This window comes from Protopterus annectens, chromosome 2.part1, assembly GCF_019279795.1.
Source record: "Protopterus annectens isolate FY-2018-M chromosome 2.part1, PAN1.0, whole genome shotgun sequence".
NCBI classification, from domain to species: domain Eukaryota; kingdom Metazoa; phylum Chordata; order Ceratodontiformes; family Protopteridae; genus Protopterus; species Protopterus annectens.
This window is the reverse complement of record NC_056729.1, coordinates 1,351,406,957-1,351,428,690: the sequence shown is the minus strand read 5'-3', so window position 1 is coordinate 1,351,428,690 and position 21,734 is coordinate 1,351,406,957. Positions and strand designations below refer to the sequence as shown.

The window sequence follows — 21,734 nt, the reverse complement described above, 5'->3', positions numbered from 1 at the left end:
TTATCCAAAGCCCTGTCATGAGACTTCTGTTCACCAATAAATGTAATTAAGCTGAGGGCTTTCTCTTAATCCGAGTGTCAGCAACATATGATCCTTGATCTGTTAACACAATACAATTTCAATAACTGACCTTCAGCCCAAGGTATTCTGCTACCAAATCCACTTTTGAGACTTCTTGTATTTATATGTGGTATTAGTAATGGACAATCCATGACTTGTTTATCAATCCAATAACAATTCAAAACTTGAGCTGTGATCTTGGAGACAGTTTCTTCCTGTTTTATCCTGCAGGGTTGGTATAATGGTTAAGGTCTTTATCTTACAGATTTAAGGTAAAGCATTTGATTCTAACCTCTGTTGTTGGCTAGGTTTGTAATAGTCTGCAGACTGACAGATAGCCTATTATTTACATCTGAGCATATGGCATCTCTGCCATTCATACCTCTCAACTGCTCAGAATTTTGCAGAAAGTCTAGATTTTTGCCTCTTATTTTTAATCTACTCCTCATGCAGTTTGTGTTCTTCTGGAAAATCATGGATGATAACAGTTACTAAATAATGACAGCAGTGTGCATTCATGATGTCCAGTCCTTCAGAAAATTCATGTCAATATAAAAACAACTGTCTAAGTTTACAAGATAATTTTTTTAAGTCTGTTCTTATTTTGGAGCCTTTGCCCCCCCCCCCCGTCCAATAATTTTGGCTTTGTGTCTGATTTTTATGCTAAGACGTTGAGAGGTATGCTGTCATTCCCCAAATTTCCCAGTAAGATTAAAATGTAAGTAGCATCCATTCAAGAATTTCAGCCAGTTTCTCCAAGAGGACTGCACAGTTAGTATATCTGTTTAGTATATCAGCACAACTGAATGTTAAAGATTTGCTTTACAACATCTGGCAGCTACACTGAGGCAACCTTCTCAATCATAAGAAAAGCAAGAATCTGCAGAGCCCTCAGTTTGGGAATTGTTAGTATGCCGACACCTACCTAGTGCCTCTTATGACATTCAATTCTCAAATGAGAGAAAGACCTGTGTTGACCAAAATGCTTTTTTTTACATGACCAAGGATATGTAGGTGAAATATTAAATCCAGCTGGTACATTCCCACCTGTTGCATGCTGCTAGTAATGGGACAGTGCATTTCTAAAGACAGTTTCCTTGCTCAAGGCCTAGGTTTCTTAAATCCTTCCTGCTTAGAGTTGCTCTCTGACTGACATCGAATTGACCACACACTTCATTTTGTAGTTCGTGAACTCTGAAAGCATATTGACAAAATTAATTAGCTCAGTAGTTTTTGATCCTTGCAAACTACCGGAGTAGAGCTTTGATGTCAACAAGAAAGGAACTGCTATTATTTCTTGAAACCCAGGGAGACAAAATAACAGAAAATTCATTTCTGAGTTTTTTCCAATAAACAATTTTTTAACAATACATCTGTTGAAAGTAGTAAGTCATAATCCTAGAATGCCAAGGCGGCATTTTTAAGAGATTTACACATTTTTGAAACATCTTTGAATGAAATCTACAAAGGAATCCTTTTGATGTTAGAGGCAATACAAGCATGGAGACGAAAGCTTCTCTTTGCACCATTTACTGTTTAGTCTGTGATTACAGCAATTGGGAAGCAAAAGCATGCCAGACCTTTGGCACCACGATCTTAACATTTCAGTTACATTTTTTTTTAATTTGTTGATGTATCTCCTGCTGTTACTTCACTGCAAGCCAATCAGTACATTTGGTTTTCCTTCACCATGTTGAGAGATGGCTGCAAAAGGACATAACAGAGGCAGACAGGAGAGTTTTTGTTTGCAAGCAGACAATGCAACCCTACTTGCCAATCTTCATATTGTATGTAAGCTGCTATTTTGTGTCTGGAACTTTTTGCCCTCTTCTATCTGTTATAGAGTGGCAGAAAAGAAATGAAATTAAGTTAATATTAATGTCTTAATTCTGTTAGTATTTCAGGAAGATTAAGTGCATCCTTTTAGAATATAAACGGTCCCGGAGCTCATGAAAAAAAACTGACTGATATGTTATTGGTATCACAATTACACTCCTTATGTTAAGATTAAATAAAAAAAATGAATAGGCAGTGACATAAATCAAAATTAGTGTAAATTTCTAGATACCAATTTCTCTACATTTCCAATATGTTGCTTTGCACCACAGAAGTCTTTGTAGACAAACAAACTGTAGACATAAATGTTGGACAACTGTGTGGTTGTATTGATTTGCAGGCTTAGTATACCTTTACTGATACAGCTCAAAGTTTAATGTCAAAATTAAAACATATCAGCTAGCTTTGTTGGCACACACGTCTGTCCTGAGTATGAACCAGGCAATTTAGGTTCAATTAGCAAGTCTGAACCTGTTAGAGATATAATTAGAAGGAGAGAAATTGCAAGGTTTTGTCTGATTACCCTTCCTCAGGGGAAGGGGGCATGTATTTGCGCACACTATCCATGGTCGAAACTATTGTGAAGACTAGAGATCACATGGATATGCTGTCTATAAGAGAGCAGGACCATTTAGTTTTGTGAACACTGAGGTATGTATGCACATCACGATAGCCCAATGAACCAGATGCACTTGGATGAAACATATACAAAGGGGATGCTAAAACTTAATTAAAAATAAAAAGAGTGGTTAGTGTAAGGATAATGATCTTCCCTACACCCCAGTTCCTGAATGTGCAGTTATAGCACTCAGGTTTAAAGTAATCCCTGGTGGCTAGTAGTTCTCCCTACTGCCTGATCAATATACAGTATTCGATTTTGGTAGATGAACATGACCTTTTGGCTATGTTCAATACCACAGTTTGGTGGGGCTGCCTTTGATGGTCTGCATGTGTGAGCATTTTTTTCTGAATCACTTAGCATGTTGATACCTTCCTGTATGTGGTTCTGGGGGACAGATAGAAACAGCGGACAGGCACATGGCCAATTAGCATATGCCTCACTCCTGGACTACCTCATCAGCATATAGCATAGCTGCAGAGCCAGACCTATGCAGTGCTGCAAATCTTCATTCTAGTGCACCATGCAACACTATGTTAGGGCAGTCCCTGAATTACAGAAGGTGCATGCACATATTGCAGTACCTTTATGAGTTCCCCCATGTTTTTGCATGTGTGTGTGTGTGTGTTCATAACCAATCGCTTCCACAAGAAGCACTATTCAGTCAAAGCCAGAAAAGTGGTTTCATGTCAACTGACTGGGGATCTGCAACTGCTACCCCTCTGCAGAAGGGTGGTTCATCCATGGAACTGAGAAGCTTCCAACCCATAAGCCTGACCAGTTTCATATGTGAGCCTATATCTCATGGCCGCGATAAATAATGACATAGGAAACCTTCAGATATTGGCTCCAACACAGTTTGGTTTCATCAAGGACAGATCATACCTTCTCTGCCTGGTAGACCTCTTTGAGAAGGTCACCAAGACAATGGATGAGGATAAAATGGTGCACAATACCCTACTCAAGCATTGTAGACAAGCTCACAAAATTAGGTATAAACACCTATGTCTCTCACTGGATAGCCAGCTGGCTCATAGACAGGACACAAGAAGTCAGGATAGATGAGTCTACCTCCACAAAAAGGCCAGTAACTACTGTAATCCCCCGATGGCTCATCTTAAGTAAGGCCAACTTCAAAGACCTCTGGTTGTTCAGTGTCACAGATGATTGCAAACTAGTTGCAGTCATAGAATCTCCCAAAGACACAAATGTCCTCCAAGAAGGCCTGTCACAGATTAATAACTGGTGTCAGAGTCACTGTCTAAAACTCAGTACCAAGATATGCTTAATAGTATCTTTTGGAAAGATGACAACCCCAGAAATGTCTGCATTGATAATTCACACCTAAGAGTTGAGTCTGTCAGGGATTTGGGAATACATGTAGACCGTTACTTGGCCTTTGACCATCATGTGGAGAATGTAATAACAAAATAATTCTAAACAGCACAGTTTATAAGCAAGGGTATGGTATCCAGGTCCAAATATGTAATTTTTTCATTGTACTCGGCCCACATTAGACAACTCATTGAGTACAATGCCCTGCTCTGTATGTGCCTGACTAGGCATATGCAACAAGTGGAGAATTCACAGAGGTTTCATACAAAAAAATATACATGGTGTAGATAACATGTCCTACATAGCCACAAAGTCTTATCCTTGTACTCTGTCTCCTACAGACTGCTGAGAGGCAGTCCATGCATGGCATTCAAAGCATCCAGCCCTTAAGGACCTGTTGCACATCTGCAAAATAAGTAACATAAGAAACGTCTGATCTAGAGACCAAAACCTTGTCTGCAGCATAAAAGAGATTTTAGAGGGATAGGTCTGTATCTCATGAACTACTCCTTCTCTGGAACATGCCTTCCATCCATGTAAAGCAGAGTTTCTGCCTGCACTTATCTGAGTGTAACTTAGATCAGTAGATGGGAAATTGTAAATTTACCCCTAGTTTGCCATCTGTGTCCACATTAGAAGGAGGAAACTAACCCCCCATAAAACCAGTGGTATCAAAAACCTGCTAGATACATTTGGAAAGCATAGCTTGGCTTAAGAAGAACCTTTGGGGTTGTTAATCTAGTAATCACATGAACCTATGTCCTGGCCTAAATCCATGCTGCATCGTCAAAAGTAATGTGTTCTCTGTTTTGTGGTTGATCAACTGTTTGTAGTAACATTTTTCAGATATTTTAGATAGAGATAGCAGGATGGCTACTGACCTGTAGTTTGCTAGCTCAAGTGATTTTCCACTTTGTGTAAGGGAATAACAAAATATTGCTTCCATAGTGTAAGGCCTAGTAGCATTGTCACCTCACAGTAAGACATTGTCCTGTTCGATTTTCAGCTAGAGCGTCTTCTGTGTGGAGACATGCGTGAATGGGCTTACCTTCTTTGAAGGTTGTGCGCCAGGGCTGGCAACTCGGCACGTAAAAATCTACTGCCAGTCATTAGTGGACCGGACTTCTGCTGTGGCGACCCCTAACTGGGAAAAGCCGAAAGACACAACAACAACAGAGAAAGAGAGAGAAAGACAGTGATTTATAAATATAGATACTGGGTATACTGGGTATGCCAAGTCTCCTGCTGCCATTTTGAGATATGCTACTGGAAGGTTAGTTTATTTATTTATTTATTTACATTTGTTGTCCGACTGGACGTAGGTCCATTTTTAGCAGAGGCCCAGGGAGAAAAGCTCCACAGTTAAAATAAACAAACAGTAGTTACATTGGATTACATAGCGATTAACAATTTAACATAGCAATTACTTACAACATATTTACAGATGAAGAACATAGTACATCAGTAGACAACTAGAATCTTTATCTGTGAAGTACATAACAGACATTAACAAATGTTACAATAAGACGTTCTTGCTGCATAATAAGTACTAGATGTATGAGCATCTGAGCTTACTATAATCAAGGTAGTTAGTGGAGTGGAAAGAAAGGTAGTGGTTGGATGGGGTGGGTGATATTAGAGTGGGAGTTGCAAGGGCATAGTCAGCATGTTTTTAGGTGTGCTTTTAGTAAAGTTTTGAAGTGGGTGCATGATGGTATGGAGGTAATTGTGGGTGGGAGGGAGTTCCATAATTTGGCTATGGTGCAAGAGAATAGTGCTTCACCAGCAGATTATTGGCTTTAGTGATCTGCAAGTGATTTTTGTTGCTGGATCTTAGTGGTCTGGTGGTGCGATAGGGTTGGAGTAGATTCTGGAGGGATGGGACATTTAGTGGATGGTTTGCTAGTTTGTTGTCGAGTGAGAGATGATACCACTGAAGGAGGTGAGGGAGTTCAAGCCAGCCCAGTTCAGCAAGTGAGAGACAGTGGTGACTACGGTAGGATGCCCCTGTGGTGAATTTGGCGATTTTGTTGTAGCAGGTCTCTAGCTTGTTTAGATCGCATTGCCTTAGGTTGGTATATATTGGAGAGGCATAAAGTAGGGTGGAGATTAGATGGGAATTTGCTATTGAAATCTTTGCTGCTTTGGTGAGAAGTTGCTTATTTCTGTATAATGCTCCTAGTTTTTGTGGACTTTTTTTATGGTCATGGATATGTGAATGTCAAATTTTAGTTTATTGTCTATTTCCACTCCTAGCAATTTGGTGTGTTCAGTTGGGTATATAGTGGTGTTGTCTTTTGCTGTGATGTTAAAGTGAGAGTTGTTTTGAGTATGTTTGCTGGGTTGGAAGATGAGTAGTTTAGTTTTGTTTGGGTTGAGTATTAATTGGGTATCGGATAACCAAGTTTCAACAGAGGAAAAGGCTTCCTGTGTGACTTTTTGCAGTTTCCAAGAGAGGTGGGTTTAAATTTCTGAATAACTTTTTTTTGGCAGTAGGAGTTGTGGTAAGTTTGTAGGTAGTAATATCAGTGTCTATGTCACTTACTGATTTGTTATGAGCATTGAATTTATTAAGAGTGTTTGCTATGTTATAGTTTGTTTCATCTATGAAAAGACAGGCCTGTGATTTTTGACCAGGTTGTATAAGTTTATTAACTGTTAACCAAATCTGTTTGGAAGTTTTATTGTGTTTTTTTTTGTAGATAAGTGTAGTAGTTTTGCTTAGCCTTTCGGATAGTATTCTTATTTAGGTACTGCATTATTTACACTTTTTCATATTTTATCATTGTTATGCATTAGTTTCTTTATAAGAGCTGTAAATCATGGTGCCAGATTTGATTAGACTCTTCCTGTAATGAGGTGCTAGAGAGTTTAATATGAAGATGATGGTCTTGTTGAAAAGTTTTTAATGATTGACTGAAGATGATTGGGTAGATAAGTGATGTATAATGTTTGCAACTGGGAGTGTGTCCGTATTGTTTGTGATGTAAAATGCTTGCAACTAGGATTGTGTCTGTGTGGTCTGTTTTCATTTATATAAATGTATGATTGCTTATATCATTAAGTGAAGATTTAATAAAGATGAGGTGGCAGGAATTAAATAATTTATGTAGTGTTGCTTAGGTTATATGATATATAACAATATATGTGAAGCGTAATGTTTCTTAATTTTAACTTGTTAATATAGTTTGATTACTTTTATATAAATGTAAATATGCCTATATCACAAGTGATAATTCAATAAAGGTATTAAAAAAGCATTTGTAATAGTTCCCACTTGCTATGCTCAAGGATGGACAAGAACCTTTCCTTATTGTATTTGGCTGTACTTCTGACATTTTTATATTGGATGCTTTTATGAATTTTGGTGTTTCCATGTGGCAAAAACTGGATTACGATCAGGTGTTGGGCAAAATTCCTACATGGGAAATGCTGTTGTGGTCTGTTGCTAGTATCCTGTCAGAAATGCTTTCTCATCTTCTAGTTTCATCAGTCCTTGTGGTCCTATGTATTGACTTGAGTTAACCCAAACAAATTAATAGCACGGTGAATACTTTTGTTAGTACACTTGTGCCAATCAGTATAAAGGTCACCTAGGTTTATTGTTTAAAATAAAATGTGTTTGTAGTTATCCGTGATAATATGTATTCACAAGCTGATTTGTCTGCACTAGGAGGTGTATTAAATATTGCTGTACATGTACTGATTTTTTGAGCCAATTTGAATCTTAGCCACTAGAACTTCAGTGCCACTAAATGTTTGTTTTTTGCATGAGGTGCATGGCAACGTTAACAGCTTTTAAGTTTACAATGGCTACACCACTAGTACAATCACCATGGATAATGACATAACCAGGAGGCACAATTTCATCTTCTTTTGTGTATGCTTTAAGTAAGACTTTTGATATTGCCATTATGTCATAAGTATTCAGTGATATCCAGCTATGCAGGTCTGCCATTTTATTCCTTATACTATGGGTATTTATATGACATATTTTTTATTCCTGAAAAGTTCCTCCAGAAAGGTGTGTTAGGATTGCTCCTGACAGTACAATGCATACCAGGTTCTGGATTAAGGTGAATGCTGCCACATTTTAGATGAAATTTATGCATAAACCTCAGCTGAAGCTTAGATCTGGACAAAGATAAAAATAATGGAGGGACAAACTCAAAAATAGGGACAAATTTTAAATATTGCATTTATAAACTTAGAATGTTGCTAGAATAAAAGGTCCAATTACCATGCATTTTCTGAAGAATATGAAGTCTCAAACTCAAAATGCTGGTAGTGTTTTAGGCAATTTAATCCTCAATGATTTGTCAGAAAAATCCAGAAAACCACAAATTTTATGATGAAACAGCCTGTACATATGACACAAAAATCTGGTTATTTTGAGAAAATCTGGACAGTTGAGAGGTGTGATTTGTGTATAATAACATTTGTAACTAGGATGTGTTTCTTTATCCATCCTAGTGGATGTGTATTCCTTCAATAAATATAATTGCAAGGGGTAATAGTTGTGAGTGACAGCCTGATTACAAGTCAACTTATATTTTAATATCATAAGTTAATGATTACACTTATTTTGTCATTAAGGTGCATCAGTTTTGTTGTGCTCACAAGCTAGGAAAGTGAGTTAACATGAACTCAAACTGAGATAACATAGGTATGTACATGGAGTGAATTAGAAATGTGTCAGCAAATGTGATGGAGGGGTCCTGATTACTTGAGGCTGAGTAGTGAAAAGCTGTAAAGTGCATAACAAAAGTTAGCAGGTGAGAGAGAATGTTACAGAAAGATGGAAAGGAGGACAGGTGGGCATTATTAGTAATAGGGTTTGAGGAAATTGGCACCTGTAAACAAGGAAGAGATTTACAAAGCCATGTTATAATGTTAAAGTGGCTTTTTTAATTATCTAGGGAGACTTTTACTGGATGGTAGAATATTGGGGTGGGGGGGTTGAGCAAGTAGGAATAAAGAAAGAAACTGATGTAGTGGCTGGGAGGTATGTTATAATTAAGCAATAACCCAAGCCTGGATGTGGGCAATGCTGGATTTACCCACAGTTGGTGTGGTTTGGTTATGAGGGCGAAGCCCGAGTGGCCAAACAAAGACAACCGTGGGTAAATCCAGTATTACCCACACCCAGAAGTGGGTTATTGCTATTATACAATGACATTATTTAAGAAAAAAAATACTTACTTTTCTTAAATAATGGCATTGTATAATGCCTCCGTGCTGCCCTTCTGCAGCTGTCCGGTATTCTGCGGCAGTTCTGATGCACTGCGCATGCATATGCTTACACAGTACATCAGAGCTATGTGTCGAAGCAACGGAGAAAGGAAGATCTCTGTTGCTTTTTAAAAGGTGTTTTGCAATGTTAAAAGAGTTTAACATAGCAAGATAGCTTTAAAAAAAGTAACAGAGAAAGGAAGATTTCTGTTCCCTTTTTTAAAGCTGTCTCGCTATATTAAATGAGTTTAACATAGTGATATATCTTTAAAAAAAGCAACGGAGAAAGGAAGATCGTCATTGCTTTTTTTTTTAAGATATCTCGTTATGTTAAACTCGTTTAACATAGCGAGATTACAGCAACGGAGCTCTTCCATTCTCCGTTGCTACCAAAAACACAAAAAAATGAAGACTTCTACTAATGGAAAAAGTCCGGGCGACCGGACCTTTTCCATTAGTGTAAGTCGGATTTACAACGGGCACGCTGACCTATCAGCGTGCACTTTTTGGAATATTAATGGGGGTGGGTCATTGTATAATTTAGCAATAATCCACAACTATGTGTGGCTATATCAGGGTTTACCCACAGCTGATATAGTTTGATCAGGAGGGCAAAGTCTGAGTAATTAAACAAAGCCAGCCATGGGTAAATCCTGATAGACCCACACACCAAAATGAATTATTGCTTGGATTATTGCTATTATACAATTATATTATTTAAGAAAGAAATTGTTTACTTTTCTTAAACAAATTCTTTGTTTAAAGGTACTTCAGTCTTCTTCCATGTTGTCTCCTGCGTGTGGGACTTCTGTTCCCACACTTATACAGTGCTTTTTTTTTAAAGTATTAAAGAAAATGAGATTCAGCAAGGGGCAGTGCAAAAATACAAGTAAAATCAGGTAGGTTTCTTTTTTTTCAGTTTCGCAAAACATACCTGAGTTTTCTTACATTTTGCTCTGTCCCTCAGCATATGCCACTAGAAAGTCTGGCTTTTCAATGGTACTTCAGTGGCCATACTTTTTCTATTTGTATATGCTTGATTTATCATGGGCACTCTGGTTAGACTGCCCAATTAGCTCACTACTTTTTGAATAGTAATGAGCCTTTATTGTGTAATGGCTTTTATAATTATCAACAGGGACTTTTATTGGATGGTAAAAGATGGGGTGTAGACCTGAGCAGGAATAAAGGACCTGTTATAAGGGGAGACAGGGTTAGATGCAGAGTAAGAGAGTGAAGCAGAGCCAAAGTGGGAAGACCCCGGGAATGTAACTAAAATCAGTCTATTAGAATCAGGTCAGTGACCACAATTTAGTGACTGTTCTGTCATACAAAACTTATGTTGCATCTGGTTCCTTCATGGCATAAGGGAATGACGGAGGGTCTATATTAGTTTGCCAAAATTTTATTTCAGTGAACATCTATTCATCAACCCCTACTGAGTGAAAATCGCTTCAGCGATTTGCTAAATTTACCAAGGGCAAAGACGTAGTTGGCCAACTACAGAACTTTGCCCTTTTCTCCACTGCAATGCAATCTCGGAGCTGGTAAATATAGTTAGGGGGGTGTGGGGGCCAAAGGTCCCCACTTTTGGTGGGTTTGATTCACTTAGATGTTGCTCTTTTGCACTGCGGGCAAGTATTTCCTTGCCCTTAGTAAATTCAGCAAATCTCTGAAGCGATTTTCACTGAATAGGGGTCGATGAACAGGTGTTCCTTGAAATAAAATTTCGGCAAACTAATATAGACCTATGACAGGTAACAGCTTAAGAAAATGAGAGTCAAACTATTTTAGTGTTTTAGTACTAATGGTATTCAATACAGTTAATTGATTCAAGGTAGCAGTATAGGCGATCTGCACATGGCTAATGTTTACAGAGACTAGTCTACAAAATCTACCATAGGAAGCCAAGGCAGCAAAATTTCACAAAATATAAGGACATAATACAGACACACACACCCACACATACATGAAGATCACAGAAATTACAAAGGCCCAACTAGTTAATGTGTATAATGAATTGGGTGTTTACTTGTTGCAAGTCAGTCCAAAGTGTCAGAAATGTTCAATGCTTTTCTTGCGTTAGAAGGAGTACTCAGATGTGATTACATAAGCAAAATCACTAGTGCCTGAAGCAAATTCAGAGTGGGGTGAAGAATGCAGCCCGCAGAACTTATTTCAAGTCAGATCAAACAGGCAGAAGAACTCAATGCTTTTCTTCTGCTAGAAGATGTATTCTTAGGTGCTTTGGTAAACAAAGTCATCTTTGCCCGAAGCAAATTGTCAAAACGGGGTGAAGAATATAGGAGGCAGAGCTTATTTCAAGTCACACCAGAAATAAAGTTTTAATTCTTTTCTTATGCCAGAAGCTATATGCAGATGTGATCAAAAAAACAAAATTGCCTTTGCCTAAAGCAAATTCAGAATGGTGTGGGGAAGATAAGCCACAAAATGTGTTGAAAGTCAAATCAAATAGACAAGGTTTTTGTGTGTTCCCTGTTTTGATTATTGTAACTGGAATGTTTGGAGACAACTTACATGGAAACATAGAGAGGCATGTGAAATGTGTATACTCCATACTGATAAGAACTAGAGTAAGGACTGACCCCTGAACTCTAGAAATGTAACTACTTAGTCACCGTATGCCCTCTTACAATACCATCTGATAGCTATTGCAAAGTCATCACGTAATTATGACTCAAAAGTCAATATTGTAGTCATTCTGCACAAACATTGTTGGGTGTTGTAGAACTGCAGTGAGTTTTCATGCAGTTGTTGTTTATTCACTTTTCTCAAAGGTATTATACTTGGGATTTTGGGCACATTTTCTGCAGTTTTATTCAGTTTACATTCATTTTAAATTATAGCTAAAATGCTTTGTAATTTGTTATGAAAACAGATTATACTTTATTGGTATAATTAAATTCATTTTTTATCTTGCCAGTTTGTATAGTATGATTTGTTAATCTTTGTCATATTTATTTGTGAATTGCCTTTCAGGTTCAGTGTAGATGAAGGAAAGACTTGGACCACACACAATTTTTCTACTACTTCAGTCTTTGTTGACGGACTTCTGAGTGAACCTGGGGACGAAACACTGGTGATGACGTAAGTTCTGAACGATGCATAACAACAAGTTAAAAGAATGGTACAGTGACTCATAAGCATATGTGAAAGCTAAATATGTCTTGTGACATTCCTGGTGCTCTTGCTCAAGTCATTATTCAGGAATACACTATGCTATGAACCTATCTGATTGAATGAAAATAACATCTACAAATGTATTTCCTATGAGGCCCCCCCTATAAACATATACTCCTCCATGCAAAAGGCTCTAGCTTCTGCCACTTTAATGTAATATACCCAGTTACAACGTCACACAGCCTAGAGACAATTTATAAAATGTATAGGTTCAAGTGAATCAGTCAAATAAATAAACATCCTTATGATAGGGTTCACACAAATACGGAGCTCAGAAAGACATTGACTCTTCATGTTGAGAAAGTGAACTCCAGTTTTCAGGCTAACTGTGATATCTGCAAATCTTACCATTATTCCACTGTGAGCAGGTAAACCTGATATAGCTGCAGTACAGTATGGTGAGGAGTTTGTTTGGATTGTGTTGCACTATAGTATATATCAAAACATCATGGTAAGGGCAGATGTACAATACATTGGATGGTTTTGTTTCTGTAGACTACACCCACAAATCCATTACATTTTTCCTACATGGGCTAAACCCTCTTAGCCGTCCAATGTCTTAATTTCAGAACTAGCACTCTTCATAATTCTTTTTATGTCTGCATCTGTATGTGTTGGTGTACAATGTATTGTTACATTGATACCATGACCTTACATTTGTCTGATCCTTATAAGTTAACTGCAAATGTCTTTTTTAGTTGACTTGGTTGGCTATCAGCAACTTTAAGGATCAGCTTGCTTCAATCACAAGTATATACAGATATTTGTTTTTACATAGTTTCCGACTTTTCCACCTCTGGGTCAAGTTACAAAATGCATCTCATTGGATGGCATCATAAGAGAAACAGCAGCTCTATATAATCAAAGCCAGTGCTTCTCAGTCATGAAAATAAGCAGATTGTCTTCAACAAACTGTGAAACAAATAGATTGTCTAACATTCAACAACTGATGGAAACTAAGAACTGAATGCTTCATTTTTATCAGACACAAACTAAAAAAATCAAAATATCACAGTCATTATTCGCTTAATATTAATTATACATGTATCTGCAAGGGAAGAATTTTGGACAGCACAGTGGTGCAGTGGTAGCATTGTTGCCTCACAGCAAGAGGTTCTCCAGTTCGATTCTCGACTGGGGTGCCTTCTGTGCGGAGTCTGCATGTCCTCCCTATGTTTATGTGGGTTTCCTCCCATGTTACAAAGATATGCATCTGGAGGATTTCTTCCCGGGCCTTCGCTGAAAATTGACTTCGTTCCAGGTCGGACTTTCTCAGTTAAATAAATAAAATTTTGTTCATAAATATTGGGTTCAGAATTGTATTGTAAATAATGTCTGTTGTTAATATGATGTGAATATGGTTTGATTGAGAAATATGAAAATGATTGTTTATAAAATGTATAATTTAGACAATAATGCTGAAATACTCATCTCAAAATTTCAGGTCAACACACATAAAGCCATATATATTATCTGTATATATCTTCCTCCAGGAAATAACATCAATACACTCGAGAATATCCTTAACTGGCTTTCTATTAATCTCCCACAAGAAACCATAGTCCTAGGAGACTTTAATATCAACTGAAAGTCCTGTAGTGATGCCCACCCCACCACCCATATTAACCTTTATGGCTTCTCACAAACCATTAACTCCCCTACCAGAACCAATAGACCCAACAACAAAGAAAGTACCTTGGACTGGATACTTACTAATAGTCCTCATCAGACTTACAAAGTAGGAACACTCCCAGATGATCTAAGTGACCATTCACTAACTTATGTCATCAGACATAAAACCAACTTAACCTTCCCTAACACTTTTAGAACAGTATGCACCAAAATGCAATTTAACCCAGAACTTTTCCAAACAGAACTCAATCAATGTAATTGGACATCGCTAAAAACTCTGCCACTCAATGAATCAGTAGAATACTTCAACTCCACATTCTTAACCATCCTGGACCAACACGCCCCAGTACGCTCTGTCAGAAATAAAGCTAATCCAGCCCCTTGGCTCTCTAACGATACTAGGCAAAAAATCCTTCTCAGAAACAAATCCTGGGCAAAATGGCATACTACTAAGAATCCTATAGATCAACAAACCTTTAGGCAACATATAAATAATACAGAAAAAGCCATCCTATTAGATAAAAAGAATTTTTACCTCCAATTACAGCAAACCTATCACAAGGAACCACAAAAGTTCTGGACTTGCATTAACAAACTTCTTTACCCAGGTCAATGTATCACTCCCAACCCACTAGTCTCTAACCCTGAGAATCCCACACATACTGCTAATGCTTTTAATTCTTTCTTCACAAACACCATCCAAACTCTAGCTAGCCATCTATCTCCTGATACTTCTAAGTTGCCTACTTCTACTATAAAATCCACCCCCATCATTTCATTTACAACCAGTGGCTACTTCCTTTATTTGCTCCCTTCTCCAAAAATTAAGACCTACCACCCCCTCAGCTGACCAACTCCCAGCAGAATTCCTGCAAAAAGGAGCTAAAGCCATTGCCTATCCCATCTCCATTCTTATCAATAGAACCATTAGTGAAGGCACTATCTGGAAAATGTCTCATATCATCCCACTACATAAAGGGAGGAACTCCAATGACTTTTCTAACTTTCTTCCTATAGTTCTGCTATCTCCTCTTGCAAAAATAATAGAAAAGTGCATCCATAAGCAATTACTTAACCACCTTCTCAATAACAACTTACTTGCCAACTGTCAACATGGATTTAGACCTTTCCACAGTACTACCACTGCCCTGCTATCCTTCACAGACTGTATCAACAAAAATCGTAACAGAAATATTCTTTCCTCTGCAGTCTTCATCAATTTATCTAAAGCTTTTGACATGGTCAATCACCAACTCCTATTACACATACTGAAATCCCTTTCACTCGATCCTCTAGCCATGAATCGGTTCAAATCTTACCTAGAAAACTAGCAACAGGCAGTACTCTGGCAAAATAAACTATCTAATCCCCTTCCCATTTTCCTTGGTGCTCCACAGGGCTCCATATTAGGCCCACTTCTATTTTCCATTTATATTAATGACCTTCAATCAGCTATTCCACACACTAACTGTATTCAATATGCAGATGACTCTACTATAATCTGTTCAGCCACTTCTCAAACTGAACTTCAGTCTCTTACCCAAAAAACTTTCAATACTGTAGAACAATGGTTCTCAAACCGCTGTCTCCTCCTAAACCCCAAAAAAAACTAAACTGTTACTCTTCACACCAACCTGAAAGTCCACCCCTATACAATTCACACTCAGATCCAATAATGGTACTCTTATTTCTCCTGACCTAACCACTAAACTCTTAGGAATAACAATAGACAACAACCTCAACTTTGATACTCATATTAACAGCACAATAAAAACAGTTAACAAAAAACTTGGATCCCTTTACAGAATCAAACCCTTTCTTTCACCAGCAGCTAGGACCGCCATAGCCAGAACTCACTTAATCTCCACTTTACTCTATGCTTTACCTATATACACTAATCTTTCTAAAAACAACCTCAACAAACTGGCAACATCCTATAATAATATTGCTAGATTTGCTACATGCTCTCCTTTCAGAACTCATCACTGTCTTAACCTAAAACAACTTGACTGGCTAGAATTTCTTAACCTGCTTCAATTTCACCAGCTTGCTATAACCCATAAGACCCTGTATCAACCCACCAACACTCCAATACTTTCTAGCCTCATTACACCTTACAATAACCTTAAGAACCTATGCTCCTCAGACAAACTGCTGATCAATACTTCCAAATCCAACAACTCTGCAGGTGACTCCCTATTCTCCAACACAGTTGGAAAACTATGGAATCAACTACCCACTGATCTCACAACTCTGACTTCTCTCTCACTCTTTAAAAGGAATCTAAAACTATTTCTCAATACACACTGGCTATGCTCCTGTACTAACCCTGACTAACTTTTTTTTTATTTCACTAATCATCACTCTACATCTCTTTAATCTTACCCTTAAAGATGTTATTGCAAATAAAAATTATGTATATATGTATATTGTACCCTCTCTTATACAGTTCCCATGCTATGCTCACTATGAGTATGGTATTTTGTACAAAAAAAAACACTAATGATTTTATGAAACAATAGCTGTTTTGTTTAGTTTGATCTGTTTTGACTTTTATATTAATTCTGTATGTTTCTTGGAGCATTTCTCCCCGGGCCTCTACTGAAAATGGACATGTATCCAGCTAGACTAGCCCGGTCAACAAATGTAAAATAAAATAAAATAAATAAATAAATAAATAAAACACAATTTTGCATGTATACGTTTCATAAAAACAAAGTAATTATTTTATATGTATGAAGTGAAGCACCCAAGAAAAAAGTATTAAAAACAACAGCAAATAGGTGCCATTTTTAAGTAACACATCTCACATTACTCATTATTCATGTGTTTCTAGTGTCTCCATCTTCAACATTCAACCAAGAAAGGTTATTTCTTGCTACTAATATTCAACAGAGAGGGAACTCTGCTCCACAGTGGACAACCCAAGGCTTTCTGATAACATACATATGAATTTTTTGAAGAACAGACTCAAAACCTTTCATTTTGTAGCTATGAATCTGATAGATTATCTATGTCTGAGAAACAAGTATAATTAAAAAAAAGGGTTGCTTTTGTTAGCCAACAGGAAGACAGCATGTCCAGACTTAAACCACTGAACATTGAAAAGCATATAGTAACAGACCGAGCAAAGCACCTCTTGACATTTTCTCCCAATTATCTGACATCCAGCAGTTACCCTCATCTTCCTAGAACATCACCAGCACTTTAATGTTCTTGAGAACAGTTTAAAAGGAAACAAATTAGTCACTGAAGTTTAATGGTATCTAGGCAGTGCCATGCAATAAATTGAAACCAGAGAGAGAGAGAGAGAGAGAGAGAGAGAGAGAGAGAGAGACACCGAGAGAATTCACTATTTTATGAATCATTCTTACAAAAAATGTAGCAGACATACTCATGCTTGCAGCTCTTTAATCTCATCAGAGCTGTATACCACTTTGGGTAACTTATGGTGGTTTATAAATGGTGTTTTATGACTGATTTGTTTCTTTTTGTTTATCTTCATAGGTAGTTAGTATTCATATGGTACAGAAGAGAACTGGGAACCCTAGTTTCCCAAAGTCTGAGTAAGTGGCTTGTTCAGAATCATACAGTAGGCAAATGGAGGGTGAGGGGAATCAAATTCTGAACTGCAGAAAGCAGCATTAACAGTGCAGCCTCTGTGCTTACTCCCACCCTTCATATGCTATATGGATGACTTTGGTGCATATTACCACAGCACAACAGATGAATATAAATATGAAAAGTATGTCAACTATAAAATAAATACATTTCATAATAGGAATATAGGAATATTTCATGTTTGGATTTAAGTTATGCTGGGATTTACTCATGTTCCCTTTTTTATTTATTTATTTATTTATTTTTTGCTTGCTTACATTTTTAATTTTTAACTGTGTAAGATCACTAGACACACGTGACCCTTTTTGCGGGTGACCTGGAAGCACTCTCTGATCAAGTGACTTGCTCATACTCACACAGTATTAAAACTTATTTGAAGTTTGGTCACTTGAGCTTTGGCTTTCTCACCCAACTATATCACACATGAGCAAATCCCAGTGTAACCCACACTCAGACATGGTGTATTGCTGTTGAATATAATACACTATTACTTCAGCAAGCAGCACAGACAGTTACCAGAAATTCTAATCTAAGTTGGTTTACACAATGAGTAACATCTGTAACAACAATGAAGTTCGAGATGGTTCATGTGATAGCCACCTTTCCATGCACCACTTACTGGAATGTGAAATATAGTTAAATGCACAATTCCTGGAGATGAGCACATGCAGCTCACATTTAGGCATTCTGCTATGTTTGAATGTTGTCATAACTTTTCTAGACAACTTCATGAACTTCAAACACTCTTCTAGTACCACATGGTTCTGTCTGTGGCCTTCTTCTCCTATGACTCATTTGCATTGCCATTAATTCTGACTAGGTATCCAGCCTAAGACTTATTCACTATTCATTTATAATGTAAATCATGAAGGAGAAATCTCTTCAGCAGACTGCAGTACAAAAGGGAATTGGAACAAATATCTTATTATCTATTGCTACAGATGTATTATGATAATTTAATTAACAGATCAATAATTATGAAGGCATAGTCTGGCTTTGTGGTTGAGAGGGATGGAGCCTTGATTGTGACGCAGATGACTGGGGTTCATTTATTGACCCCAGCACTGCGGGAGCCATTGAGGTGGAGGAGCAAAGGAGCATGACCCACTTGCATCTTTTTGGGGGGGGATAGCATGCACTCAGAATCACACAGGGCAGTGCAATTACCCAGGTGAAGACTGGAAAGACCACCACTCTTGCCATGGTGGGATCATATATACTGCTTCAAAGAATTTCTCCTTTCAGAAATGGGAAGACATTCTCCACAGATAGCAGCATTGCATGGCCTCCACTGTGTGTGTGTGTGTGTGTGTGTGTGTGTGTGTGTGTGTGTGTGTGTGTGTGTGTGTGTTAATGTTTACAGAGCGGGAAAAAAAATGAAAAGCCATCATAATACCTCAATGGCTGCATGAATGATGACCCCTCTTTATCAGCTCTTCCCTGGTGAAGGGAACAAATGGGCTGGATGACCAAGAGTTTGATGGTTGGCAGGTAATGGAGGCAAAAAGACTGCTAAAAATACTATAATAATAATCCTACAGGTGTCAGGCCTAAACCAAAGTTGAAGGATACAGTGTAAAAGCAGCACAAACTGGCATCTAGCCTATCTGAACAGATGCTGAAAAGTAATCTACACATATCCACCAATTGTAGGAAAGACAAGCCATAATCTTTAATCAGATGGACTGCTGTGGATTTTTTTCTCAGTTACTATACTGTCTGATAGTTAATAAATACCTCTTGTTTTTGGTGTACTACAACAGTGATTTAACTCTCAAATCATTGTTAATTCTTCACGTGAGATCCATATCATACCAGGACAGAAAATACAGAAATAGTATACTTGTCTTAAAATTAAATCTTCACAAGGTGAATAAAAGGAACCACAAGAAGAAATGGGCATTGATGGAAAATTCCCATATGAAGCCAGTTCCCTCATGGTTGCAGAAAATTAGTAAAGCGCGGTAACATACACAACTGCATTGTGACTCTTTTTTTCAGTGTGTTTGGACAAACTTCTACCAGGAAAACATAGTTTGCCCTGCTTCCTTCTTCAGATAAATTCCTGTTTATAGGTAGGTACTAGGCTATCGGCCCAAGGGCCTACATAAGTCTAGCCAGCAAGGTTCCATAGCTTACGCCACCCAAGAAAATTATTTTCCTGTGCCACTGTCCAGCAGAGACACGGAAGTGATCCCCAGGGTGTATTTCCTATTTCCCATCCACTCATCAAGATTTTTCTTGAAGAGTGCTAATGAAGAACTTTGCTTGACATAGATGGGTAGCTTGTTCCAGAGTATAGGAAGTCTCTGGGACAGGAATCTATCCCTCCAGCATGTCCTGTTTATTGTGGTGACAAGGTTTAGGTCCCTAGAGCGTGTAGCTCAGAGGGATTGGGATTTCTTTAGGTGTAGCATGTCCAACAGCTCTGGGTTTGACATAGCTTTATATGTTAGGCAGAGATCACCTCGGAGTAGGCGATATGCTACAGAATAAAGTTGGAGTTTTTTGAGGCAGTCAGTGTAGGGCATTTGTTTGAGGCCAGTAATCCTCATTGTGAGGTACATTCCAAAAGGGGTGTTGTAGTCTATAATGTGTCTAATGAGTGATGAGTAGAGGGGAACAATGACCTCTTTTTTCCTGGATGAGAACCCTTTTATGATGAGGTGTGCCACGTACAAGGACTTCCTGACTACTGTGGCGATGTGACTATCAAAGGAGAGACTACTGTCCACCTGGGTACCAAGGTCTCTTATCATGCATTTGGTGTTAAGTAGATTGCTGCCTATGTGGTAGTTCATAGGTACAGAGTTTTTACCAAAGGGGATGACACTGCACTTTTTGGCATTGAGCTTGAGGCCATGGCTCTGACACCAGGCATCTGTCTCAGTAAGGCCCTTCTGTAGGATGTCCACATCATTTGAGGACTTGACTATGGCTCCTAGTTTGCAGTCATCTGAGAACTTCATTAGCCAGAGGCCTTCTGTGTTAGCCTGTACTTCAGAGAAGTAGATACCAAACAGGAGAGGTCCCAGGATGGAACCCTGTGGTACTCCACTTGTCACTGCTTTGAGGTCAGATTTGGAGTCTGCAACTTTTACAGTGTGGGTTCTGTCAGTGAGCCAGTTGGCAACCCATCTTGTGACGTAGGGATTTATACCTAGTTTAGTGAGTTTAGCTATAATTCCAGAATAGGGGATGGTGTCGAAAGCCTTGGCTTTTTTTTCAGTGTGTTTGGACAAACTTCTACCTGGAAAACATAGTTTGCCCTGCTTCCTTCTTCAGAGAAATTCCTGTTACAGTCTAGTCACAAAATAATTAGTAAAGCAGTAACATACACAACTGCATTGCGACTCTTATTTCAGTGTCTGGACAAACTTCTACGTTGAACTTGAAAACATGGTTTGTCCTGTTTCCTTCTTCAGAGACATTCTTGCTACAATCATTCATGAAGATTTATCACTTTCAGACAATTATCCTAATGGATGCAAATACACATATGTACTTACTAATAGACAGTCAAAGGTCTGCATATTATTGTCAAATGTATTGTGAAAACTCAAAATATCTGAACAATCACCACTAAGGCAGAGTATTTTAAATGGGAGAATGTATACAACAAGAAGACAGGGCAATGCTGGAGAATTTCAGTAAGGCACATTTCCGTCTCAAGGTCCGGAAGATTAGTTTGATGTTCCCCTTAATCTTCTAAATAGACCATTCCTAGACTACACACATTGCATTAAATTTCAGTGCCTTTTGAAAATATCAGGATTGTAATTGCAGCCCATGAAAAGTGAGACCTAAAGTGAAATTACCAGAACAATTTTGGGAATTAAATAGTAATTCTGAGATTGCGTGCTCTTGCGGTTTTCTATGTACTCTGAAGTACAGTAATTTAAGGGTTAGTATGTATAACTTACACAGGTGTAGGGGGCACAGTTTCCTATGTTGTCGAGGTACATGAGAGAACCCCTTGAAAAATTTTTCAAAGCTGTCAAAATAAGATTCAGTATTCTGTTTATAGTGGGAAATGGAGGGGAAAAAGAATTAGTGGGTGGAACTGTTTAGGAAGTTTAGAGTGACATGGGGCAGGGCTTAATGCAGCCATGTGATTAATGCACAACAAAGAATATACTGAAAGCCCTTTCTTTGTACACCAAGCATACAGTTGCATTAACCACAACTCTCCTACAAC

General features: G+C 38.0%; 1 protein-coding gene across 1 annotated transcript in view; it reads left to right on the top strand.

Annotated features, from left to right (window-relative positions):
* The window catches only part of SORCS2 (sortilin related VPS10 domain containing receptor 2), a 2,271,537-nt gene that overhangs the window by 1,826,104 nt on the left and 423,699 nt on the right, over positions 1-21,734 (top strand). Inside the window, exon 13 of the mRNA XM_044063564.1 lies at positions 12,083-12,190. Within this exon, the coding sequence (XP_043919499.1) occupies positions 12,083-12,190 (108 nt within the window). The remainder of the gene's footprint in view (positions 1-12,082; positions 12,191-21,734) is intronic.